Source organism: Prionailurus bengalensis, chromosome B1 (assembly GCF_016509475.1).
Source record: "Prionailurus bengalensis isolate Pbe53 chromosome B1, Fcat_Pben_1.1_paternal_pri, whole genome shotgun sequence".
Taxonomy (NCBI): domain Eukaryota; kingdom Metazoa; phylum Chordata; class Mammalia; order Carnivora; family Felidae; genus Prionailurus; species Prionailurus bengalensis.
In genome coordinates this window covers 6223971-6251516 of record NC_057344.1, presented here as the reverse complement: position 1 = coordinate 6251516, position 27546 = coordinate 6223971, and the positions used below count along the sequence as shown (strand labels likewise).

The following is a 27546-nucleotide window of genomic DNA, read 5'->3' as shown; positions in this document are numbered from 1 at the left end:
GGTTTAAATCCAAACCTAAAATTTTCTGACTAGAAGATTCTTCTAGCCTGTCAGACTCAGAGGCTATTGAACTGGACAATGAGGGACAGGTAGAGATCGGAGGTCTTACAGACCAGAGACAACCACCTGACCTGGACAGACAGTCACCTGCTCTGCAGGCCTTTGGAAAAGTGATGGAAAAACATCGCAGTTGATCCTTGGTCGGTCAGGACCTATATGCCCTCCTCCCTATCTCTGGCCCATTGTGCTCATTTTCTAGCCCTTAGTAATTAAATAAAAGACCCAAGTTTCCAGTTCCTTTTAGAAATAACTGACATAGAATATTTGGGCCCAAAGAAGATGTAGGCCAAATCTATATTCCAGGTGTTAATATTAAAACCCAACCTTTCTGCTAGCTAATGCCGTCACTCATTCAACAAGAATGAGCTCATGGTATGAACTCATCCAGCTTTGACCAAGGACAGGACTGTCCCTAAAGCTGCTCAGTGGGGCCAGACCAGGCCTTTTATGAATGACACAGACCCTGAACAAACAATGGTTCTCTCAAGGACCCTTATTCCTGGGCAACAATTCTGCCTTACACTTACATGTGATGTCACATCCTGAATAACCACAACCCAGAGGATGTGAGTAACAGACTCTTCCTGCTAGAAGGTAGCCGAACGCCAAAGAAGTCATCCTTAAAGTTGCTGGAACACGACAGGAACAGTGACAGTGCATATGACAGGGCCCGGAGAGCAAAACTGAACTTCATAGTGATGCATTACTGTTTCCCAACTGGCTGACATGACTTTTAAAATTAAAAAAAGAGAGGAGAGAAGTGGAAAAGAAAAAAAATGAAAGGCTAACCAAGTGAATACAAAGTAGGAAATGCTGGGCTAAAAATGAGCTATATTTGGCGCGCCTGGGTGGCTCTGTCGGTTGAGCATCCGACTTTGGCTCAGGTCACGGTCTTGCGGTCCGTGGGTTCGAGCCCCGCGTCGGGCTCTGTGCTGACAGCTCAGAGCCTGGAGCCTGCTTTGGATTCTATGTCTCCCCCTCTCTCTGCCCCTCCCCTGCTAACACTCTGTCTCTCTCAGAAATAAACAAACATTAAAAATTTTAAAAATATTAAAAAAATAAAATAAAAATAAAAATGAGCTACATTTTTTTTTCAACTTTTTTTTATTTATTTTTGGGACAGAGAGAGACAGAGCATGAACGGGGGAGGGGCAGAGAGAGAGGGAGACACAGAATCGGAAACAGGCTCCAGGCTCCGAGCCATCAGCCCAGAGCCTGACGCAGGGCTCGAACTCATAGACCGCGAGATCGTGACCTGAGCTGAAGTCGGACGCTTAACCGACTGAACCACCCAGGCGTCCCAAAATGAGCTACATTTTTATAGAATGGAAGCATGTGACTTCTAACCATGTCATCTACTGACAAGTAAGAGAACCGCATTTTGTTTTGAGCAGAGGCAAAACCTTTTTCATTTATCAACAACTTCTGATGTACTAAATATGACCATTGTATACTCCTACTTGGCTCACTGTGTGAAAAGAAATGCTAAAACATGACAACAGGAACAGCATTATATTATTTGACACAAATACTACTGTCCAGAACTATTAAACACTTTCTAAAAAAAGACATGGTTGAAAAAAAAAAAAAACAGAAAAAAAAAAAAAAACAACCACAGTCTGAGGCAATCCAGGACTTCAAGGTTTTTCTGAACATGAAGAATATGCCAAAATAAGATACTTGGGTAAATAAAAAACGCTTTAGTTATGTTTTCCTATAATTTAGCTGACTTAATTAAAAGGAAGTTATATGTAACTTTAAAAATGACAAATAGGAATTTTATTTTGTTACATTTAGGTATTAAATCAGACAACAAGACTTGAACTTCAGCTTCTGGAACATTCCCTTTCCACCAGCAAATTGGAAAAACAGATTTTGGACCAGACCAGTGAAATAAACAAATTGCAAGATAAGAACAGGTAATAAAAACACACAAAAAAATTTATAAGCCAGAACTGCGTACCTTGTAGATCTGAAAGCCTATTTCACGTGACTATCATTTCTAAGAATGGCTTCCAAAATGCCAGATTTCTTAACGCATAGGGTCAGGACTGGATACCTCGTGAGGGAAAGGCAGGGAGAGGGTTTGGGAAAAAGTGGAAGTGTGCCTTCTAATCCAGTCTTCAATGTTTTTCATTCTCTGGCCCCTTAAAGATTCTCCTCCAGTGATTCTCCAAGCTCTGCCTCAATACCGCCCAAGTTAATCTGTGACAAAATGCTGCCAGTGTCTTGGAATAAAAGTAACACTGGCCCAGGCTTTTTACCTTTGCCTCTGGGAACGTCATCACTTCCAATGCAAAATGACCCACAGGTGGAAAACTACACTTACAGTGTAAACAAGGCACATTTCACGGTGCAAAAGTTACTCTTAAAACATACGATAAAGTAAAAATGGAAGTCATTAATAAATATTATGTTAATATTTAAATAAGATCTAGAAAAATCCCAAGAAAGCCAATACAAAAACAAACTTTGGGTGATCAGTGGGGACTGTTTTCAAAGGCTTATTGCAGACGGGAGTACACGAAGATAATTTTGTCTACCAACTTGTTTCTAACCAAGATGTGCATATGACATGGAGAATGGTCAGACAACAATATACTGTATTTCAGAACTAAGTAATTTCAAGTAAATAATTTTTTCTTACCCAAAAATGATGATAAACTTATTGTCTTATGATCATTCTTTCCTGTTAATCAAGAACTCAGCTGAAATAATTCTTTCTCTTCTTTGGGTAACAAGTTTAGCCCACTATTGATTTAGAATTTTCAAAAGCAAATAGATTTATTTTTTTATTCTTTTGCAAATATAGTTTTTTAATTCAAATATTTTTCTTTAGTGTTTCAATGTTTTTTCTTCTGCAAAGTAAAAAAATAAAAGTTTGAGACCAAACGTTGAGATACAACAATCTCTTAAAATGGTCTTATTTAGTAATGTTCTCTTTTATTTAATGAAGTTGCAGTGACAGGAAGATACAGGAGCTGAGTGATTACTTTTGTTGCTTGCCAAAACAATATGGGCTGGGAGATACCTAGGTTTTGATTACTTTGTTGAATGCACCCTGGTATTGCACACCATCCCCTCCTTATGTTTCTAATTTAGTATGCTAAAACACGAAAATTATCAGTTAAGCATGTCAGTTATGTTTCCCGAGTATCATCTTTGTAAATATTTGCCAAATCGTACTGCCTTTTGCCTTGAGGAGTATAAATCTTCTTCCTGAGTTCAGACACACTGCTTCATGTTTTCACTTACTACAAGTAAACTTCGTTACGCACAGTCAGCTGGAATTGCTTTGAAATACAATCAACAACTTTCCCTACATCCTTTGCTCATCATGATTTGGGGAAAATGTCTCTGTATGTCAAAGCTTCACAACGTATAAAATAGTGATCCCAACCATCCTGAGGCTCGCTGTACCTTCTGATTATTCTTGCCTATGTGATCCTCCAACTTTTTTATTTTTTACTTAAATCTTTCACGTTGTCCTCCAGTTGAATCTACATGGACCAGCAGTACACTTTTCCAATACTCGGAGTTTAGTTTTATATGACATTACGTTTAAACATCACATTTCCTCCGTAAAACCGCCGTGTCAAACATACCCGACACGCTAAGACTGCGTATCACTTACAAGAGCAGTGCACCACAGCCTGGGCTGCAAATCTCTCACTCACGTGGGAGTTGTACACAGATTGTTTCCGAATGGCCTCTCAGAGTATAGATCGTGAAAGGGATAGCTTTTTATCAGCAGACTTGTCATAAACACCATACGTAACAACTCTGTACCTGCAGGAAGAATAATCTTTGCAGGGGCTGCAGAAATCATAGCCTCTTTTGACACAAATATGAAATGACGATAACAAGGCTTCTGTTGATGATGGTAAATAAATAAAAATAAGGAAACTGTGCAGATGATTTTTCATCTTTCGGTGAGTTTGGCATGCTGTGTTTTCTGGTGCCTTACGTTTTGACTAGCCTAGGATTTCGCTCGCAAGAACACCGTTACAAATATATGTGAATGTTTTGCACATGTGCCAAACCATTTCTTTAAATTACTTTCAACGTGTCTCCAAAAGTGCAACTGTTTTCTTCATGGAATAGTTTCCGATGAAGTCAGAGTACTGATCAGGGTCGATAATATTCTGAAAATTGCCACTATACCATTTTTAGGTTCACCAGCTGAAGGTGAAAACTACTATGTGTTTTTCACCTAATCATTCCTTTTTTTTTTTTTCTTTTAAAAATAAAGGATTCATTTAGGCCCTAGTTGTACCAGCTCGATTAAATTGTGATTATCGTTACGGTAATTATTGTTATTGAAAAGTGCTGCCATGGATGCTGCCCCCTTGTAAAGAGAGCCAATAAAAACTCATAAAAGAAACAGGATTCAGCCTTGGTATTTCTGCCTACACAGGGTATTTCCTCACACTCCTCACCTGCCTGTGAGTTATGTTAATAGGAAGATAAGCTGTACTTAAGTCCAATTTTTATCAGTTAAGCATTTGTAATTAAATCAGTTAAGTAATTTCACATTGATTTCCCTGTACCAGAAAACCAAACACCACGCTACAGAGTGTTACCCACCGTATGGATTCCCCATACCGCCCCATCTCCTTCCTTCCGCCACTTAGCACTCTGGGCCTCGGTATCTGTTGCAGCGTGGAGAGTTGTTGCTATGAACTTGCACTCGATTCTCATCTATTTTATCCTATGTAATTAATTCGCTCTCATTTAAAAAGTGCTGATTGTGACTCATAAAATGGATCTCACAGGCCAGTAACAGGTCCCAATCTGCATTTTGCAAAGTGTTGCTGGAGGATATGATCTGACACTCCTTATAGCTTTAAATGCCATGATCTGTGCTTCTGTGCCTACATGGTCCTGCTCTCAGAGCCAGTGTGGTCTGGGGTGACCTGCTAACCTCTTCAATACAGGCTAATTTTTAGAAAAATTAAAAAAAAATAATTTTTCAATACAGGCTAATTTAAAAAAAAAAATCCATCTAGGAGTGTTCACACTCTCATTCACACTCTGGAGCATAGGACTGTCCCATCTTTCTCTTATGCCTCGTCACAAAGTATTAAAGACAACAGAATAAAGCTGGATTAGAAATTTCAAGCAATGTCATTTTGAAGGCAGTGTAGATTAGTAATTTAAAAATGCCTCACTTATTTTATGTTAATTGTCTAGGTCAAGCATCACAGGAGTACTTTGAAAGCATACTGCCTATAATGATAGTACTAGAAATGATTTCAGGCAGAAAACAGAAAAACTTTATGTATTTATTATTTTTTTATATTTATTTAATTTTAGAGACAGCACGAGTGGGGGAAGGGCAGAGCAAGAGAGAGAGAGAGGATCCCAAGCAGGCTCTGAGCTGTCAGCACAAAGCCTGACACGGGGCTCCATCCCACGAGCCATGAGATCATGACCTGAGCTGAAATCAAGGGTTAGATGCTTCACTGACTGAACCACCTGGGTACACCTTGTGCGTTTATTTTTAGGTTAACTTCTGCTTAGAGTAAGTCATCTTAGTTTTTAAATTAACAAAATGATAACAATTAAATGAATAAGCTGATAGCAGGAAAAATAATGAGATGTAATAGTTTTAAAAGAGATAGGAGAAAACTGATGAAATATAAATAAAGTGCAAATCAGGGTATTACAGTAGCTGCTTACTTTCTGACTTGGAATAGTGAACAACACTTACTGTCATATACCAATTTACAAGGATTTGGCTGGGATAAATTTAAGACTTACAACTGAATTTCTAATAATAATTATTTATACTGATTGTTACTGCTTATAGGTAAGACCTTTAGTGGGTAGTCAGTTTCTTGGCTGAGTAATGTTGCTCACAGAATTAAAGATTCAGAAAATGTTACTGCCCTCAAAAAGGCATCGTAGACTTACAGATTATTTGAACTAGGAAGGACCTCAGAGATCTTTATCTAATCCAATGCTTTCATTTTACATAGAAATTTATATCTACAGGTGGATGTTCATTTAGATAGACATTCACCTGAGATGCAGACAGGGAACAGCCTGACGCAGGTGACACAGGTGGTCACATGCAGAAGTGAGGTTCTCAGCCTGGGCTTTCCACTCGCCCCCATGTGCTCCCAACACCAAGGCCGCCTTCTCATTGTCCACAATTCCCTTCAGCAAAATCATGATCTTCAAATGCACTCCATGTGATAACTTCTAATTACGGACCTACACTTTGGTTAGGGTATTTTATCCTCATATCTATGTCCCATCTGCTTATCTACAGTTCTTGGCAAGTTTGAGAGCTTCTTCAGGGCTGCGGCAACTCCTTTAACATCTTAACAGAGGGCCTTGGAGAAGCAGGAATTCAATAAATATTAAAGATTGTTTAAGAATTACAAAACCAAGAGGCACCTCAGTTGTTCAGTCAGTTAAGCGTCCGACTTTGGCTTAGGTCATGATCTCATGGTTCGTGAGTTTGAGCCTCACGTTGGGCTCTGTGATGACAGGCCAGAGCCTGGAGCCTCCTTCGGATTCTCTGTCTCCCTCTCTCTCTCTGCCCCTCCCTCACTTCCGCTGTTTCTGTCTCTTGAAAGTAAATAAGCATTACAAAAAAAAAAAAAAAAAAGTACAAAACTGAGTTGATGTATATAAAGCAATCAGAAAACCCTTCACTAAACTAACAATTATTTCCCTCTACAAGTTTCCTGGAAAAGAAAGTACTAGACATGGAAGACAAGCATATTGTTCAACTACAGTCGATAAAAGAAGAGAAAGATCAGCTCCAAGTATTAGTATCCAAGCAAAACTCCATCATTGAAGAACTAGAAAAACAATTAGTGACCGCCACGGTGAATAGCTCAGTTCTCCAAAAGCAGCAACATGATCTGATGGAGACAGTTCATAATTTATTGACTATGATATCATCAAGCTGTAAGTCAAATTTACCTATCATCTTTTCTTCTGTTTTAATTGCATTGGTTAAGTGAAATTCAAAATCCTTAAAAATTCTCATCTGTCAGAAAAGGACTATTTCTCTTACATGTTTCCTATAAAAGCTTTACAGCGTCTTAATACAGAACCAATTAGAAAAGAAGGAGGAAGTAATTCCACTTCTGGGTATTTACCCAAAGAATATGAAACCACTAATCCGAAAAGATACATGCACCCCTCTGTTTATTCCAGCATTATCTACAATAGGCAAATTATGGGGAAAATATATGTATGTAATGGAATATTATTCAGCCATGAAAAAGAATGAAATCTTGCCATTTGCAACACCATGGGTAGAACTAGAGGGCATTATGCTAAGGAAGTCAGTCAGTCAGAGAAAGACAAGTACCATATGATGTCACTCATACATGGAATTTAAGAAACGAAACAAATGAACAAAGGAAAAGAAAAGAGAGACAGAGACAGAACCAAAATGCAGACTCTTAACTATAAGAACAAACTAATGTTACCAGAAGGGAGGTGAGTGAGGGGATGGTGGAAGCAGGCGATGGAAATCAAAGAACACGCTTATCATGATGAGCACTGAGTCAGGCCGTTCCCTGAATTGTGGAATCACTATGATGCACACCTGAAACTATTATAACACTGTATGTTAACTGTACTGGAATTAAAAATTTTAAAAATGCTGTTCAGGAAGGAAAAATAAAATAGAATAAAAATAAGGAAGAAGAGGAGAGAGGGAATACATATTTATACTAATTAATTATTATGAGGCAAAACACCCCAAACATGATTCCTGGGCTCAAAGAGCCTACTCTGAGTTATAGTTCCATCATTATCTGGTGCTATGAGGCTGGACAAGTTACTAATCCACAGTGGACTTTATTTATTATGTGGAAAAAGCGAATCTAAACCCAGAGGACTGTTGTGAAGATTGAGCTAATGCTTGCATTGACTGGCATAAAATTGGCACTCAAGATATGTCAGTTCCCTTCTCTCAGTCCATCCTTAGTTATGTTTTGCCTACTTTATTACTGTTTTAACCTTCCAATCTCTCTTGGATATTAGAGGAGAAAAGGGAGGCAGCTTCAGTCATTAAGCCGAAATGTGATACATAATCTGTGCGGTATTTTCATTTTAAGTCTTTTTCGTAAACAAATCGGGTCTAGTTCTTACTGTGGCTTATTTATTTCCTAATGTCCTTTAAACTTGTGTTCTCTTGGCGTGGATGCATTTTACATCCTGTGAAGATATTCTTCAGTTTCGTAAGAAATGTGTTCTCTCGTCATCTTCGAGCCATGCAGTTATCCCAATCTTAATAGAAACACTTAAACGAGGTTTCTACTTACACAAGGAAACAAACAGAAACAGCGCTATCTTGATGCTAAATGGCAGGATTGAGACTGGAAGGCCAGTTCGCAGTAGACGCCTTCCAGCTAGAGTTTCAGTCTGTTATAACCGGGAAAACTCAGAGTTTCACCTTCATAGAAAAGGAAAAGACAATCATCTGATATCTAGTGGGAGCAAGATAACTTGAGGTGTTAGCTCTGATGAGCCAAAGTAGAGAAAACCATGCAGCTCAAATCCTGGCAGAGATCAGGAGCACAGGAGAGACAGAGCAGCAGAAATGGCCTTCCTTTCCCCACGTGTCTCTAGCTGATGTGACGGCAGAGACTGTCTACCTGTAATGCCCACCCGTACATCTAGTCCAGACACCTGTGCTTTGGTAGGTCTCTAGAATTACTATAAATACCTGCAAGAATGATCAAACACACACACACACACACACACACACACACACACACACACACACCTTTTTTCTAATGGCAGAAAGGGTTGGGAAATCTAAATGTTGAGAGCAGAGTAAAAACCTGAGGGACTTTTGTAATACTAGGACTTTTTGTCTTAGAGTAAGAATTTCAAAAACATAGATACATTAATGGTAGTCTTGAACACAAACTACTGTGGGTCAGGGGCTAAAAATCCAAAGAATACTTAATGTCTTTACCCAACAGTCTAAAGAAATATATCAAGACGTGGCCTCTCTATGGGATATGCCACGCAGCCACTGGAGAGGTATCACTGTTTTTAGGTACGTTCTTTTTTTACTCTTTTGCAGTAACTTTATGTGATTCTAGTCAAGATGGAAGTTTTTTTTTTAAAGTAATTGTTTATTACATTTAATTGCAAAATAGTTGCATTACATGTAGTTGATTAATAAAAAAAGAAGTATGGCTTACTGGAGTAATTTTTTTTGGAAAGGAGAAGAGCTGGTGTGTCCCTTTTGCTTATTATAAGAATTCAAATGTAATAAAACTTACCACTGAGTGCATCTCAAAATAATAAACTTTTATCTTTTCATGAACTCCCTTTAAATGCTTTCCTATTTTTTCTTTTTTAAAGCAGCGAAGAACTCCTTCAGTGCTAAGGAAGAAGCAGTCGTTTTCAGAGACTGTGCAGAAGCATTCAAGTCAGGGAGGACAGCGAACGGCATCTATACGCTGGTGTTCCCAAACTCCACAGAGGAGATAAAGGTACGGGGACAGGGTCCTGTTTTCAACTACCTGCCTGGAAACAGGCTTCCTGGAGGCCGAGGAAGTACATAACACAGTTCACAAGCCCAGACCCTTCCCCGCTTCACGCGTAGCCAAGCCACAAACGCAGAGCGTCTACCTCACAACAGGTACTTGCCGAGGGCTCCAAGTGCAGTCACTGTGCACAGATGCTGACCGTACACATCAGTGATGCAAAAATTTCTATCTCATAATGTAGGAGACAGATCTCTCTCTCCTATTCTTGTCGCGTTTAACTTAATCATCGCACTGTGAGTTGTTTTCCTTAAAGCGTCAGACTGGTTTCACTCATTTTAAAGAAAATGTCTTCTAAATACTAGAGTTTACATAAGCAAATAGTTTGTCTTTCACTGGCTATTTCAAGTAGCAATGGTATTCCATCAAAGAAAGAAAAAAAAGGCTCGCGTAGGTCACAACTAAAACCACCACAAGAGCTTTGCTTTGACACAACCACGGTACCTTGGTTTGCAGAAGGGATTTATAGACATCTCACACTCCAGTGTAGAGCATATAGGAAGACCTATATTCGGTAGTAGAGGCTTAAATAAAATGAATAGTCACTGCTGCTTTGTCAAAGACATCCTGAAGTGGAACTGCCTTATCTTCTTCCCAACTGCGAGTGTGTGATTCAATATAGTGACACAAATACAGTGTGGGCTATTCCCTCGATTCATCCCAGGGTGCTAGCAGATCCCGCCCCGCCCCCCACCCCAAATGATTCTGTGCCATCAGTACAAACACCGTTACACTGTCAGAGGCCGAAAACATCTTAGTGTCATTACAGAAACATTTCCAGCCTGGTGGACTCACTGTAAGGGTCTCAGGGACACCCAGGAGTCTGTAGTCCACACCACGTGGATTGCTATCCACGTGGGTGGGCTATCCTTACCCCATCTAATGTAGGCTGGAAGACTTAAAACATACCACCAAAGAGAGAGGCTCATTTTCTTCTCAAGTATTTGGACTTTATTTCAAGGCATAAGCTCAACTACTTTGTAGAAAGTGAACCAACAGCCAGAACCTTTCAGCAGGAGAAGTTAGGATATAGCTGGCTTCAATTATTCTTAGTCCTTCTGGATTACTCAGGGAGCATGATTCCTGAAGTTGCTTTGGGAGACACTGAGCTTCAGGTAAGGAAAAAAAAAACAAAACACATTCCCAAGGAACATTTCAATGTGGCTTCTCCTAGAGGTTTGATAAGTTAAAACAATATTACATGAGATTCGGCGTGAAGTCTTTTATAATGATTAGACAGCTGTATATATTAAATGATTATAAATATGCTTGCATCTAATTTGAATGGCTAGATGTGGAACCAATGTAAACACTTCTTCTTTTTTTTACAATCTTTTAATGTTTATTTTTGAGAGAGAGGCAGGGGGACAGACCACGAGCAGGAAAGGGGCAGAGAGAGGGAGACAGAATCCGAAGCAGGCTCCAGGCTCTAAGCTGTCAGCACAGAGCCTGATACGGAGCTCAAAATCACCATCTGTGAGATTATGACCTGAGCGAAGTTGGTCGCCCAACCGACTGAGCCGCCCAGGCGCCCTTATGAACGAACCAATGTAAACACTTCTAGAGAAGGCCATTGATACTGTATCACAATGGAAATTTTAGAGGCTCCTGGAAGTGTTACCTCTTTGAACTCAGTATTATCCTCAGTATTTAAAATGCAAATAAAGAAAAACACTTTCAAAATTTAAGCATTAAGGGTTTAAAGACAGAGAATTTGAAGCAGTAACATATACTTTGATTATGAATTTAAAGGATAAATATTGTGCTATTCAAGATAATACTTTCCAAAGAAAATCTAATTCACTCGTGCTGCTTTAAATCAACCTTGGAAATCAGTTAATGTCCCCAGTGCCCTAGAAGCAGCGCATTAGCGAGGAGAAAAACAAAACATAAATGGTCTGTTGCAGACGAGAAAGTAACGAACAGATTCTGTGCTATGGCTCTCGATCCCCTTTGCAATGTGGTTTTCATAAGTTTTGGGGAACTACTGTCTGTCACCAGATGTTGGTCTCTTCTTGGCCTAGAGCAAATGGGGACAGGAGTGGCAATGGGAGGGGGAACAAGGATATCAGTGCAAGGCGGATGCTTTGCAAATCCAGAGGGCAATCGCCCACTACACGGCCCCAACCTACTGCTCTGAAAAGGTTTTCCTGACTCAGCGCCATGTTCCCGCCCCCAGGGTGCTCAATCAACCCCACCTCCTAACTGGAGGGTTCTATGGCAAGATGAAGATATATAGTACTGTGGAGTGGGGGCGGGAGTATGTGACATGAGCCTCAGGTCATGGTTGGAAACATTAGGATTTATACTTCTTTTAAACATTTGCACTAAAAACAACTCATTTACACAGCAGGGAACAGTCATCTTACAAAACCTCAATTTTCACATCTGTAAAATAAATGCTCCGGATTAAGTTACTTGTAGATTCCCTTTCAGACTTAAGCCTCCGTAATTCACAACCTGATCCAGGGAGAGAGGGTCTGAGAGACTGGAGTTTAAATTCTGGCTCTGCCAGTTTGCGCCTCTGAACAAGTCGTTTACCCTGGGTGAGGTCTCGGTTTCCCAATCTGTAACATCATGAAGTAACCCCAGTCTTCTAGAGCTGTTCCGAGATGACGATGGAGATCCGACACTTAGGACAGGGCTTGGTACTTAACCATCAGTTCGATAAATAGGAACCGTTTACCATTCGGACTGCCCCCAAAGATGCCGGGATAATTTCTCTGCATGACAGGGTAGTCATTTTTGCCCTGTTTCTTCTAGTTCAGGAAAAGAACGTTTAGCAGATCTCTGGGCTGACCTTTTCCAAAAGGGCCCAAGTATTTCAACTTTATTTTTGAAAAACCCATTAGGTTTCTGCAAACAATAAAAACTGCACCAGAGGGATTTGAATATGCTCTTGCTGGTCAGAGACCTACTAACTGCCTTCCCTCAATTTCACAGGGTACCTATCCCCTAGTGCTTATCTGTGGGTTTGCGGCTTTATCAGTCATTCACCATGGCCTCAGAGCCGAAGCATGGCATTTAAATCAAGCATTATTTGTTGAAAGACTTTGAAGCAAGATGTCAGGTCCCTGAACCATGTAGTCGTGTGCTAACCAAAAGTATTAACCGCCCTCAGGTTTGTTGTAGCTGGAGTGGTAAGGTCTTGGGCATTGTCCGAAGACTTCTGCTTTCCTGATCCTGAGATAACCTACCTCGTCCTTTTCACTCCGTGCTCTCTGGCTATGTGGACGACTCTCTTTGAACATGATCTTCCCCTGAAAGTTTCACAACTCAATTCACCATGACACTTCAGCTTCTATGAACTCTCTGTTGTTTTTTCTTTTTAAGTGGGACAAGAAAACATTGAGGAAATGTTCTCATCATCTCATCACTGTCCGTGGTGGAGTTAGAGATTAGTACGGCCCCACCCATTTCCACACGGGCAGTGACTCTCAGCCAATCTGGACTCTGATTTTCATACAAAACTGAACTTCTCTGATTTTAAGTATCATTGACTTCATCGTAATGGTGATTTTGACAGCAAAGAATCAAACATTCTTGGAGTAAGGATAGGCTTGCCCCAATCCATATCCGGTCTTTCTACCCACTGGCATGCTATTTAGGATACAGAGGAAGTGGACTTCTCTGTACACATATGACTCCTCAAACCAATATTCAGCTAGTTGACTATACTGATTTTCTTAGAAGACACTGAGAGAACTAAGCAGTACGGACCACTGGGTGGACTACGGGCAAACAAGAGGCAGCATTATTCATGAACTGAGATCAGCTTGGAGCTGTGTTGAGGGACTTCTGGTCTCTTAACAAAAGAGTCAAGTTACTCTGTTTTGGGCTGCATGGTATGATAGAAAAAGCAGTACAGAATGAAGAATCTGAGAGACCTTATTCAAGTCCTGTATCTTGCACTTCCGGTCAAGTTAATCTCACTTTATCCATTGTTTTCTCCTTTCAAAAGTGCAGCATTACAGCATCACAGCAAAGTTGCTTCAGGGTTGCTGATAACCTACGCCAAGTACCAAGTGTGGTACTTGGAACAGAGTGGTATTGAGCAATGATCACAAGATAATTCACAATAATAATACACCAATACAGGGAGACAATAAGGGGTTACCTTAAGCAGGTCAGTTTTATCTATCTGGTTAATTAAAAATGGGAAAATCATTTTATTCTTAATAAATGTAGTTTTCTTTACTGGAGCATATGTTTCTAAACATAGGATCATCAGGGAAAGCTATATGGGCCAACGGGCCCTTGTAGACACGGAGAGAAGTCTGCTGGAGAACAGGGAGCTGGGTCCCCAGGGCAGCTGTCTATATCGTTAGCAATGAGGTGTCAGGCAAGCCGCTTAAAATGAAAGAGGGGGTCTACGCGTGTTCTTGGTTCTCCTTCATCCCCCATTCTTTACAATTTTAACTCACAAATGCAGAATAGTTCACATTTAGACCTACTCTGCCAAAATTATCTCTACCATTTCCCCAAAACACAAAGGAAAACAACAGGGGAAGACTATTTCTCATTGGCTTTGAACATTAACGTTCATATTTACTACCTTGTATGCTGTAGGAAAATTTATCATAACCTTCTGGGAAAATTTTTCGTTCTACTATAATCTCATTATTTAGAACTATTTATGTAATCTTATTTTCAGGGGTTTTCAATTTCATAATAAAACTCCAGCTGAGTGGAAACTGAGCATGCATGGTCCTAGCCCAAGAAGGAATTCTGTGTTCTGAGCAAAGTTTAAACCCACCAAGCCAGTTTAAAAGCAAAAATAAAAATAGCTAGGAAGTGAAATACCACGGGCAGTGAGCAAAGTACAAAGAGGCTTGAAGTCCTGATCTGTGGGTCAGAGTTCCCAGCGGATTCTCAGGTCCCATACACCAGGCTGGGTGCACAGAGCCTCAGATCTCTCATACTGAGGGGTGAACAGACTCTTATCCCATGTGGAAGAAGCCTTCTAGCCCCACAACGTAATATAATAGGGGTCTCAGAAAACCTACAGTGCAAAAACACCCCTTCTACACAACTCTCTGCAAAGCTGATAGGGACTGACAACTACCATAAAACTTCCTGGGGTTGCAAACACCAGTTAGTAGATTTCTATAGGTTGGAGATGAGGTTTGGGGCCAAAATGCCAAGATGTCCCATTCACAATAAATCTCTAAGAAACAGCGATCTTTGGGTCAGCTGTTGGGGGTGGGTCTTTAGCCTAGAACAGAGGAAAGTCATACTGTCATCAGCACTGAAATCTTGTTCTACTACTGTTTACCAGCCATCAACATTTTCAATTCCTGGTTCTTAACATACAATAAAACCTTGGATTGCAAGTAACCTGTTCTGGGAGTGATACACAAGAGGAGCAAGCATTTCTAGTAAATTTTAACTCGATAAGGGAGCAATGTCTTGCAATACGAGTAGTACGTGAGGGGGGCCTGGATGGCTCAGTTAAGCTTCCAACTTCGACTCAATTCATGATCTCATGGTTCAGGAGTCTGAGCCCTGTGTGGGCCTCTGTACTGAGAGCTGGAGCCTGGAGCCTGCTTCAGATTCTGTGTCTCCCTGTCTCTCTACTTCCCCCACCCCCCACAATCACCCCATGCCATTTGTGCTCTGTCTCTCTCTGTCAAAAATGAACATTTAAAAAATGCAAACAAACAAACAAAAAGAGTATGTGACACCAAACATCACATGATCACAACTGAGCCAATGGTTCTTGAAATTCGCTTTGATACACAAGTGCTGTGCATTACAAGCATGTTTCTGGAACAAATTATGCTCATAAGCCAAGGTTTTACTGTATTTAAAACCAGGGCGCCTGGGTGGCTCAGTGGGTTGAGTGTCCGACTGCAGCTCAGGTCATGAGCTCACGGTGCGTGGGTTCGAGCTCTTCGTCAGGCTCTGTGCTGACACCACTTCGGATCCTCGGTCTCCCTCTCTCTCTGCCCCTTCCCCATTTGTGCGTGCTCTCTCTTAAAACTAAATAAACATTTAATGTATTCAGAATGATCTGCTTCTTGGAAAGCCACAAAGATTGACCCCATGGCACAAGTCACACGATAGGTATCTCCATCTGTCCTGTTTCCGTGAGTTCCAATGAAGACGTGACTCACTGATGTTTCCCACACAATGACTGTGCACTTCCCATTGGCAGGCATACTGCGACATGGAGACGGCTGGAGGTGGGTGGACCATCATTCAGCGGCGGGAAGATGGCAGTGTTGACTTCCAGAGGACTTGGAACGAATATAAAGTGGTATGAATACTCTTCAACCCATCTGAACACAATTTTCTTTGTGAAAACTGATTTTCAAGCTCTGCAGAACCTTCACCACAAATCCAAAACTAACCAATGACTGTTGACAATTTTTGTTATCAAAGGGTTCTCTTTAGCTGATGCTTCAGTCTCCCCAGTAACGAATGATCCTGTCAGTGTAGTATAAACTAGAGATCAAAACAAAGGCACGCAAGTGAGAGGCTTATTTTTAATGGCAGGCTCGGTGTTTTTCGGTAACCCAACTGTTTTACAAAATTGCACGTCAATAACCTGAGCGGTTTATGCTCATGTTTCTCCTGGTGATTCCCCAAGTAGTTCTAATTACTCTAATACTAATTTCCTTCCAGTAGCAGTTTGGTTTCTTAAAGCAGACCTTTTAAAAATCTACTTGCTTATCTGCAAGACCCCCAAATTTTCAGAACACAGGAAAGAATTTCTGCTGAGTATCTGACAGTCACCCCAGGTTAAACTGATAGGCTACTGATTTCAAATACATGAATTAAAAATAAATGAGGTGACTGAATTTTACAACTTGGATTACAGGGATTTGGGAACCCTTCTGGTGAACACTGGCTGGGAAATGAGTTTGTTTTCCAAGTGACCAATCAACAGCCCTACGTGCTTAAAATACACCTGAAAGACTGGGAAGGGAATGAAGCGTACTCACTGTATGAACATTTCTCTCTCTCCAGTGAAGAATTCAATTACAGGTGAGTTATATGTAACTGAAAGACATTAATGGATTTGCTGTGCGACTATTCCAGGAAGGGAGAGCCCGACTGCATTAAGCAGGATCTGAAGTACTTGGAGGATACCTTAATGGAAAAACCTCTCATTTCTTAGAGTTCTATGCTGCCTTTCTGTAACTATCTCTAGTTTTAAAATTCCAACTTAGGTTTTAACAATATGATGGACGCTTCATTTGTTTTGTTGTATTTGCTGCGTATCCTCAAGGAGTAGATGAACCTTGCCTGGCAGCTGACAGGCATTGTTCAACAAATATTTGTAGACTATGTGGATGTTGCGTCTGTATCATAAAATGCCATGCCAAGATCATGACACATGTACACCTAGGACTATGTTGTTTTCTTCTGAAAAGGTTTGAACAGTTCAATCTATCTTTCTGCAGCTTGAACGCCCTCGATTCTAACGTTCCATCCCCAAGTCAGGATGAGTTACCAAGTTTAAAAAGTGGCAGAATGAGGTGGGAGGCTTAGTCATGCAAACTCCTTTACTCTCTGCTAGAGAAACAACAGTTGATTCACAGCACTCCCTTAGTATTTGCCTTGCCCCACGCATTTGGCGGCACTAATCTAGAATGTTCCAAGAAAAGCACGGGCATCCTTGACTCAGAATGTAGTTTCTGGCTCTCAAACGCCGTGAGAGTGGAAGCGGAGAACAGAGAAGACACCAAGAGACCAGTGCCTGGAGAGCTGCTATTAGGGCAGGAAGGCGCGTATGCCGTCAGGGAAGGAGGTACCTAGAAACGCACGTGCAAGGCCAGACAGAGAATAGGGAGGTCGCGCGCCAGGTGGCACCGCGGGAATTGGCTTCAGGAGGCACAGCAGAACTGTCCAGTCACCGACACAGCCCTGAAGGGCTCTGAAAGGCATAAGCACACGTCACGAAAATACATACACTGAGGTCAGAAATAAAGTTCGATGGGAACGCCACGGAAAACAGTGGTCTACAGTCCCAACTGAATCTCACTGACACCCAACTCAGACCCTCTGCCCAATAGAAAATCTGAGACCTGAACAGCTTGGAAAATAAACACGATTTCAAAGTCCTGGAGCTGGCTTCCCAGGGGAGGGTCACAGTGAACAGCAGAGAAATAAAAATAGGCTGAGCAGCTTGCCTGAACAACTACCTGAGGACCACATAATGTCCAGTATGTGCTGCTTTATAAGCAGGGGTCGAAATTCTGAAAACTCTGAACGCAGCTAACGTACGGCTAGCACTGACATGACTTTTAGAAAGTCAGTGAAACAGGGCCCAGCAAGTCTCCTTAGAGACAGATCAGGGCTCTCCTGGAGGAGCAATGACTCAGATGGATGAAAAGATAGGTGTTTGGGCCTCACTGCAGCTCTAAGGCGACTCCAAAGAGATCAAAACGTCAATGAATTTTTAGACACGAGTGGTTGGTCATTGTTTTACGTCCAAGCTAAATATTTTCTCAACTGGCAACAGTTAGGAATCTACAACAGAGGAATTAAAAAAAAAAAAAAGAAAGAAAGAAAAAAAAAAAAGAAAGAACCACAAAAAATTAAGGATTAGACTGTTTATATAAGGAGATTTTACAAAATGGGTCATTACCCTTGTATGCTGACATTATAAAGATATTTTAAACTGAGACGGTTCTTAACAGATATTTCCTTTAGAAATGCGATCAATTTTTGGATATGCCATTTAAAAGAGCACACGTTCACTTAAAGCTCAGTTTAATTCACTTGGCCGTACTACACCAAAGAGGTGTTGTTTTTTTTTCCCCCCCTCAAGAAGTGTTCTCCAAAGGTTGGTAAACCAAAAAATAAATGTTCTCAGGAAAGGCAAAATGCATCAATAGAATATTTTTTGTTACTGAAGCTAAAAACTATTTGTATATTAAATGTTAAAGACTGGTCACTTTTCACAAACATTCTGGCAGCCCCATACAGTGAGATGTCATTATCAAATGCTGGCACTGTTTTGTTTTGTTTTTTTTCACTCCACTGTTCTATAAAATCAACTGATACCAATTTAAAGCAGTTTTAACAATGTGGTCATTCTTAATAACCAAAATTTAAAAGAAAGCAACTATAAAGCAAGGGCCCATACAACAGAAGGATCTAATATGATAGCAACCTTCCTCACAAAGACAAATAAAAAACAGTATTCTCACGGATTCTGCTCACCTTTGGGGAAATTTCATGAGTCCCACAAGAACCAATGTTGTTCAAAGGAGATAAGAGACTGGAGAGGAGTAAGGGCAAGTATAATGGTTTATCTCAACCCTATCTATGATTAATGAGAAGGGCCTGCAAAGAAATTAAAGTGTTTCAGAAACCCACAAATGAGTACGACATACATGAACGCTTCGCAGCAGGTAATCAGAGGATGCGTTAGGGGCCGGGGTCATTTTTGAAACACGAGGATAGCACTGCAATTCAGAAATTCAGCCAATGCCTTGGGAGGTGGGGGGTTCTAGGGCTGCAATACGAAAAACGATTTTAAATCTAAGTCATTAACACAGAAGTGACTTAGAACCAACATTTTATGGAACTCTGTTTAGCGTGCTCCATACCCCCATCTTTTCAGAACTATTCCTCAATAAACTAACATCTATGGTAAGGTTCTATCAGGGCCGAAGCATAACAGAGGATTTTGATGCGTCTAGTGCAGATTCTAGCTCCACCATGCTCCTATCTCTGAGCCGCAACAATTTTATATGTAAATTTTTTTAATGTTGATTTATTTTGGGAGGGAGAGAGAGTGAGCGGGGGAGGACCAGGGAGAGAGAGGATCCAAAGCAGCTCCGTGCTGACAGCTGAGAGCCCGAGGTGAGCGGCTCACCTCACAAACCGTGAGACTACAAACTGAGCAGAAGTCAGTCGCTTAACTTCCTGAACCACCCAGGTGCTCCAACAATTATATATGTAAAAACAGGGGAAATGCCTGCCTCTCGGGGCTGGTGCATGCATTCCATGCACAAACCCGTGAAAGTGCCTGGCACAGGCTGGTTAGAGACAGTCCCTGGTGAGCCTTCCCTTTCTTTTCTACCCTCTGTTCCAACATGAATTCTTGGAAATTACATTCCTTTCAAGGTAGTGGTTAGCAAAAGATGAGCATCATTTTGGAGACTTAAAATACGGTTCTCCCTCAAGACATTGAAGAGGTTTTGTTTTGTAGCATCCCCGGTCAGGAAGACTCCATACCCTAGGCTCCCCCACGCCCTACTCCACGTACCAGTACAGGAACGTCACATTCCGCACAGCCACACAACAGCACTTGAAACCCTGCTCTGAGCTGTACTGTGCCCACCTGCCAATGGGCTTTCTTGAAGCAGTGTTCACATACTTTGTCTTTCCCTTCTGTCTCCTCCTTGGCACACAGACCACTGATGCAAGCCTGGTTTGGGCAATCTTCTACAAGGATGGGCTATTTTCTAGTGTCTGACTTAATATTATGCTTATTCCTTTCTCAGTATCTAGCAGGTTTACTACAATATTATATGGAAATGAGGCGAAGCAGCCATAAGGATGTATTTTCTACACAGCGCTGTAGATTTCTACTCCAGATTCAGTGATCCTTCCTTGCCCACTGCCCTTCCCACCCCCACCACCCCACTGAAAATAACGACGCTTGAAGTTGTCTGTTCATCTCGGGGCTCTCATTTCTGTACGGATGATGCCTGGAGACTTGGAAAGAGGACCCTTTCACGTTGTATTCCCCCCTCTTCTGTTTATCTGAAAGCAGCAGGAAAATAAATGAAAGGGCCCTGAAGCCCCTGTTGATGCTTGTGCAAGTGATAGGAGCTGAAGGTTTCATGAAAACATTCCTCACTGCCTAAGGATTTGATGATAAGTTGGTTCCTGTTTATACCAGCGCAAAAATATTTTGTCCAGAGTATGCATTTGCACACTAACCAGTACAGAACGCATTTCTGCAGAATGGAATTCTTCATTATAAAAAATTTTCCACTACGGTAAATCAACAGCCCAAGCCAATTATGTTCTTTTCTTTTCTTTCTTTTTTTTTTTTCCTTTGCATGCTTGCAGGATTCACCTTCAAGGACTTACAGGGACAGCCGGCAAAATAAGCAGCATCAGCCAACCAGGAAATGATTTTAGCACAAAGGATGCAGACAACGACAAATGTATTTGCAAATGTTCACAAATGCTCACAGGAGGTGGGATGGCTTTTCTCTCTTCCTATTTGTTTTGGCAAGGAAGAATTTCATAAGAGTGAGAGGCTGGCTATTTGGACTTCAACCTGTGATTGGCGACAATGGCCACATTTCATAAACAGACTTAACTTGCTAGATGTAGGGAGATTTGTTTTTCACTTTTGCAGACTGTTGAGTCTTAAGCAAGAATGTGATGTTGCGCGAAAACTGTCAGCAGGCCAACTGAGTGTCTCTTCGGGACCTCACTCTGGCACTGAGAGGGGACATCTGATACTCAGCAAGCTCTCTTGAGTTTGTGCTCGTTGAGGAGCAGATGTCAGAGCCATGGTTCAATTTCATATTGCTTTATTAAAAAGGATAAAAATTCGGGGTGGCTCAGTCGGTGAAGGGTTCGGCTCTTGGTTTCAGCTCAGGTCATGATCTCATGGTTCAGGAGTTCAAGCCCCACATCAGGCTCTTGTGCTGACAGTGCAGAGCCTGCTTGGGATTCTCTCTCTGTCTCTCTGTCTCTCTCTCTCTCTTTCTCTCTCTCTTCCTCTCCACCTCTTTCTGCACCTCCCCTTTCTCTCTCTCTCAAAAATAAATAAAAACTTAAAGGTTAAAAATTCAAAACGGCAAGCAAAACAGTGACAAAGATTCATTAACATAGAGATGTCTCCTATTAATAATTCATTGGTCAAACATGGAATTTTCGGTTATCTTTTTTTTTTAAGATTTCATTAATATACAGCATACTTACAAACACAAAGAAACTAATCAACTTTTTTTTTTTTGTGCACCAAATTACAATGAATGATTGTCCATTTTACATTAAGGTGTGTATTCTCATGCTCTTCTTGCTGGCTACCTTTCTCATTAGACGGCTTCAAAAAAAATTTCATGGGTTCAAGCCCCACATATGGCTCTATGTCTATGCTGATAGTGCAGAGCCTGCTTGGGATTCTTTCCCCCCCCCCCCCTCTCTCTGCCCCTCCCCTGCTGGCTCTGTCTATGTCTCTCTCTCAAAATAAATAAACTTAAAAAAACCTTTTTTTAAATGGAAACCACACCCAGATTAGTAGTCAGAAACATAGGAGTTCAACGACAAGAAATCAACTGCTAGAAGATGCACTCTTCCGATTTCTAAAAGTTTAAAAATTGAATGAACGAACCAGTTATGACCAAGACAAGATGAAAGTTTGACATGTTAGTTCTTAAAAATACTGAGAGATTTAAATTTTTTTGTAATGTTTATTTCTGAGAGAGAGAGAGAGAGGGAGAGGGAGGGAGGGGGGAGGGAGAGAGAGAGAATGAGTGAGAATGAGTGGGGGAGAGGCAGAGAGAGAGACACACACAGAATCTAAAGTAGGTAGGCTCCAGGTCACGAGCTGTCAGCACAAGAGCCTGACGTGGGGCTTGAACCCATGAGTCATGGGATCAGGACCTGAGCCGAAGTCGGATGCTTAAGCGACTAACCCACCCAGGCGCCTTGAAGAAATATTGAAATATTTAAACCAGCAACATAAATTCTGCCAACAGTACAAACTGAATGTGAAGGAAAACAGGAAGTTGGCAGGGTTTAATGTATAGAGATTATAAGTTATATTACCAAAAAATCCATTCTTTACTCACCCAGGAAAGACAAAGGTAAGCGCTGTGGTCAATGGATTTTATAAATATAAGGTACTACACAAACAAGATCTAAGCTTATCATGTGTTTGCACTTCAGTTAAGAATCATTTACAGTCAAAAGAAAGGATTTACTTCTGAAAATAATTTGAAACTCAGCAATTTACACATCTTTTAAACAATACTGAAAGAATGAGGATCCATTAAAAATTCAGTCTTTTAGATAATATATTTCTACGTACAAACATAATATATACAGGTCTTCCCTATTAGCCATAATTATTTCAGCAAGAGAAAGCTACTGTATTGAGTATTTAAAGCTGCCTGTCTCCCTCATCCTACCATCATTGTCCTTTTTGAAGCCAACAAAAAGGGGGAAAGGGGTAGGTTCGGGGGGACCACATCTACTGAATCCTTTTTTCCCATCTGTCATTCCCACACTGAACCCAGCTGTCCAGTCGAGAGGGAGGCAGCTTTCAGACCACCCGTATGTCATGAGCTACTCAAGAGAGTCAGAGAAGTGCATTAATAACCAAGGAAACAATATATTTATTTACTCAAATCAAGATTTAGGGCTGAGAGTGGGAGTAGGAAAGAGAACGGCGAGAAGAAACACAGCCCAAGAGAGAAAGTGCAGTGGTCCTGACTGTGAGGAGGTCAGGTTCCAACCCACAGTCTGGGCCCCGGGTAAACCAGCCTAACAATCAGCTAGAGTTTTGCACAGACAGCAAATTTTATAGTTAAGTCAGCCAGGAGGCTCTAGAACAGACAGATCTATAAATCCACAACATTCCTAAATATTTGTGAAGGATTCTGAATAGCACACGCACAAATGTCTTATCAAATCGTCATTAATCTGAATCAGCTTGACCCATGAGCTGTCACCATCAGGAAAGAATTCAGGCAACTGGATGAAATAACTGATCATCACAGCCTGATGTGCAAATATGATAATAGAATCATTATATCAAAATATTTTTTACCTAAAGAAACAGAACTCCACAGATACAACTAAAGGCGCGCAACAAATACCTGCCCCTTGGGGTAACCAATGAACTCAGGTTCATTTCCATTATTTAGTTTGCTAGGAATGCAGACATCAATAATAGGTGTTTTTTCCGTTATTCTAAAATCTAACATAAATGGCACCATACTGTCTGTGGACTTCCACACAATGTTTCTAGGACTGCTTTAGATTAATGCATGTAGATCTAAGCTATTCCTTCTCCTTGAAAACCAGAGCTCTTGCACACTCCTGTGTCTAGCTAAGAGCTTTAAAACCCTAAGGTTAGGGGCGCCTGGGTGGCTCAGTCAGTCAAGCGCCTGACTCTTGGTTTCAGCTCAGGTCATGATCTCATGGTTTTGAGAGTTCCAGCCCCACATGGGGCTCTGCACTGTCAGTGCAGAACCTGTTGGGGATTCTCTCTCCCTCTCTCTGTCCCTCCCCAACTCACGCTATCATCGTCTCTCTCAAAATAAACTTAATTTAAAAACTTTCCTTTAAATTAAAAAAAAAACACCACAAAAACCCTTAAGGGTAGCCATTCAGGAGTAGATGTGGACCCAGCCCCCCACCGCCGCTGCTGTGCCAGACAGCACCCCCTCACCTTAGCACACCACGATAGCTTTAAATTTCCTTTCTGTCTGTGGGGCTTAACGATTTCCTTCGTATCTAGCTCTCCTGAGCGCTTAAAACTTGGAGTCATTTAAAAAAGAAAAAAAGAAAAAAAGCACGGGAGGGGGAGGGGAGCCTGAAGCAGCCTGGCCCACTAAGTTCCTGGAACTGGAACAGAAGCCAGCAGAGCCTTCGAACAATTCTTGAGTTTTGTGACTCATCCACACTTTCCACTGTGCTGGGGTACTCACCAAATCAGGACCGGGGACCACTCACCATTCATGCCTACGGGGAACTGGCCTTTCTACACAGCACGAGCCTGTGAAAACATCTGCCATATGGAACTGGAACTTCACCTTGGTGACGCGGGAACGTCACACCCGCATCTGTCACTGCGGCTCGGTCTATGCTCAAGCATCCCTGCGTGTGTCTACTCCAAACACACGGAGCGTCACTGGTGGATTAGTGGGGCGTTTCTAGTGGTGAGATACGGGTAGGGTTGCCTCAGTCCTAATTCCTTGTGCACCTTACTTCCACAGGCTGGTGGTTTGATGCGTGCGGTCCCTCCAACTTGAACGGAATGTACTACCCGCAGAGGCAGAACACAAATAAGTTCAGCGGCATTAAGTGGTACTACTGGAAAGGCTCAGGCTACTCGCTCAAGGCCACGACCATGATGATCCGACCCGCAGGTTTCTAAATGCCCGCACGCGCCTGAGGAGGGACGGGCTGTGCGATTTTCAAAGACTTCATCCCGGAACTCTCAAAGACGCATCCGCATGCTGTCTCCTCTACCATCTCGAGACGGACAGCACGCGCTCGGTGCACAGGGGTCCACAGGCTCCGGCCCCGAGACCCTCGCACCTCCTCGCTTAGACCCACATCACTCGTGAACCCCGAGCACAACCCTGGTTACGGTGACCTGTTGGAACGCCTATGGGAAGATAGAGTGAGGCCTGCAAATTTAGGACTGACAATTCACAGACGCTGTTGTCACAACCAAGAATGTTGTGTCGAGTTCATCCGTAAATAACTGGAAAACAGAACTCTCACGCAACGCAGTACAGATAACCTTGGAACTGCGTCCTTCTAAGTACTGTTTATAGATTGTATAAATATCCATATGTCCCGAGTTCAGCATCACTACCATAATTAAAAGAAAGAAAAAAAATTCTCTAAGCCATTAAAATATATTATATATTCAGGGACATTCTGGGAAGTGCTTATTTGCAGCTTATTTGGACAAGGAAAAACAGCTAACGCATTGTTTGCTCCTCTTAGGTGCTTTAAACTTTCATTTTGAAAACAGCATATTTACATATGTGTGGACAGCACGCTTTTAAGTTAATGTTCAGATATATATTTCAAGTTTTAAAGATGAAACCTCCCAGATCTCTGAAATTAATAGAAATGTGTGTCCTTTCAGTTTATATGAAGATTGTACTATTTTTTTTTCTTTCTGGCTGTTAAATATGAAGGTATTTTTAGTAATTAAATATAACTTATTAGATAATTACATTGAACATTTATGATAATATTTTCAACTTTGTAATTTGATTCTGAAACAACTGACTGTGCCTCACAACAAGGAAAAATTTGATTTTTTTAATGATGAAGATTATGCATTTAATTCCCTGACAAACAGATTTTACTATACTTTCCTCGCTACTCTATTACAGAGGTCTTTTTTTTTTTTTTCTCTTCTAGTCAGACGTATTTTAGAGAGGTAGGCTACAATTTAGTGTGTGGTTGAGAAAACTTTTCTATTTAAAGCACTTACGAGGCTATACTTCTCAAGCTAGTTTCACCCCTAAAGATATTTGCACTAGTAACATTTTATTAGTAAAAATAATTTGCATTAGTAACATTTTTTTTTTTTTAATGTCGACCAGCAAACTTAAAAAAAAGTAACTGTTTTGGAGTGCAAAACAAAAATCTGACATTTAGAGTAGATTCAGATCTTTACAGAAAATTTTGAGAGCATGGATTTAAAGGCTGCAAAACTTTAAACCCCTCAAGTTTTAACTCCGTTTGAAGTTTTCATAGTCCAATTAACACTAATGTACATCGTGGAATGCTTTATAATTTGGAAGCAACTTCTCATATATTTGCCTCGGAGTCAGCTGCTGCTAGGAAGCTTAGAGCCAAATTCGAAACCAGCATTTACCTCATGTCTTTCTTCACCATACACTGTTCCACCATTCTGTTTTTTCCTTTATTCCATTTTTCTTATGTAATTTATTTTACCCCATATGCCCCCACCCCAACTACATGCTACATGTTTTGAGTCAATTTATGGGCTCCAGAAGAGTCCAGCATGTCACATTTTCCACTGTCTGGCTGTACTTTACACACTTTACACTTTACACTATTTCCCACACATACACTGAGTGAAGAACCTCCCCATCTTTGAACAGTTTGTCTTATTACATTTAAGTAGGCTTTATAAGTTCAACAGAGGTATCACAGCTTTGTATCAAGTTAAAAAAATATATCTGTTAATAGGATGATAGCTCCACTTCAAAAGAAACCCTAAGTTTCTGTGATTATCTCAAGGACCACATGGCAGACACTGAGGTGGGGAATGACATTACAGGAAACATTGGCAACCACGTACTTAATTTATATCACGTGCCCATACAGGCAGGTAAAATGCATTTCAAAGACAAGCCTCACTGTGTTGTTCAGAGTTACATATACTCTCTTATGACAGAGAGTAGGGGGGATTTGTGTCTTTACACTTCAGTTCCTTACACGGTATTTCAAACAGAGTCTTGCTGAGAGGAATTTCTTCTCTCCTTAAGAAAATATTTATAAAGTTGAGGATATCAAAACAATGATCTTAAAAATGAAAACAAAAGCAACCCAACACCCTAGAAAACTACAATGATAAGAAGGCAGAGTCCAACGTCCTATTATACGAGAGTCCTAGGCATACTCAAACAATGAACAATGCCAGCCCCAGTCACATATTAAAATCACCGCTCATCTTTCAGGTGTTAATCTTCCAAAAGATTAAACTCTGTCACAAACCAGTTAACTTTTTTGCAAATGAAAGCCAACATCTACACGATCCTGCTTCCAATTAAAAGTGAAATTGCCTACTTAATTATCACTTAATCTTTTAAAAAATTAGAATCTCCATTAAGCATTTGAAATACTTATAATTTAAAATTCAGTGAAGTTGAAGTTGTGTTTAGGAAAAGCATCGGAAACAAAAGGACTGTATCATGTTGCTAGCTGGCCACAACTTTTATACCTATCACTTCTATCTCTATGAGCAGTAACAGCATTATTTTTTAAAGCAGTAAACAATATATCATACCACCTTCTCAAGAACCTAGTCCTTTTTCATTTTGTTTTTCTCAATTCTGAGGAATTTTATAATTAAAATTCTTTGAGATTTCATTCCTCACAATTTTTTGCAGAATGTTCTCACATTCCCACATTTGTTCTCACAAATAAATAGATTAAAAAAGTGTTAAGTTCTATGAAAATGTGTTTTTAATTGTGAGCATAATTGATCTCAATTTAATAAACATCTGAGTCTGTATTTATGCAAATA

General features: G+C 40.8%; 2 protein-coding genes across 5 annotated transcripts in view; one reads left to right on the top strand and one right to left on the bottom strand.

The window, feature by feature from the left end:
- The window catches only part of ANGPT2 (angiopoietin 2), a 61506-nt gene extending 33972 nt beyond the window's left edge, over positions 1-27534 (top strand). The window contains exons 3-9 of one of the 2 annotated variants that reach the window (XM_043557508.1): positions 1858-1979; positions 6755-6984; positions 9412-9539; positions 15751-15852; positions 16417-16583; positions 20631-20761; positions 24521-27534. In XM_043557508.1, the coding sequence (XP_043413443.1) occupies positions 1858-1979; positions 6755-6984; positions 9412-9539; positions 15751-15852; positions 16417-16583; positions 20631-20761; positions 24521-24681 (1041 nt within the window). In that variant the 3' untranslated portion in view covers positions 24682-27534. Of the gene's footprint in view, positions 1-1857; positions 1980-6754; positions 6985-9408; positions 9540-15750; positions 15853-16416; positions 16584-20630; positions 20762-24520 lie in introns of both variants that reach the window. The other variant, XM_043557498.1, reaches the window with a different exon arrangement.
- The window catches only part of MCPH1 (microcephalin 1), a 275139-nt gene that overhangs the window by 115533 nt on the left and 132060 nt on the right, over positions 1-27546 (bottom strand). The window lies entirely within an intron of this gene.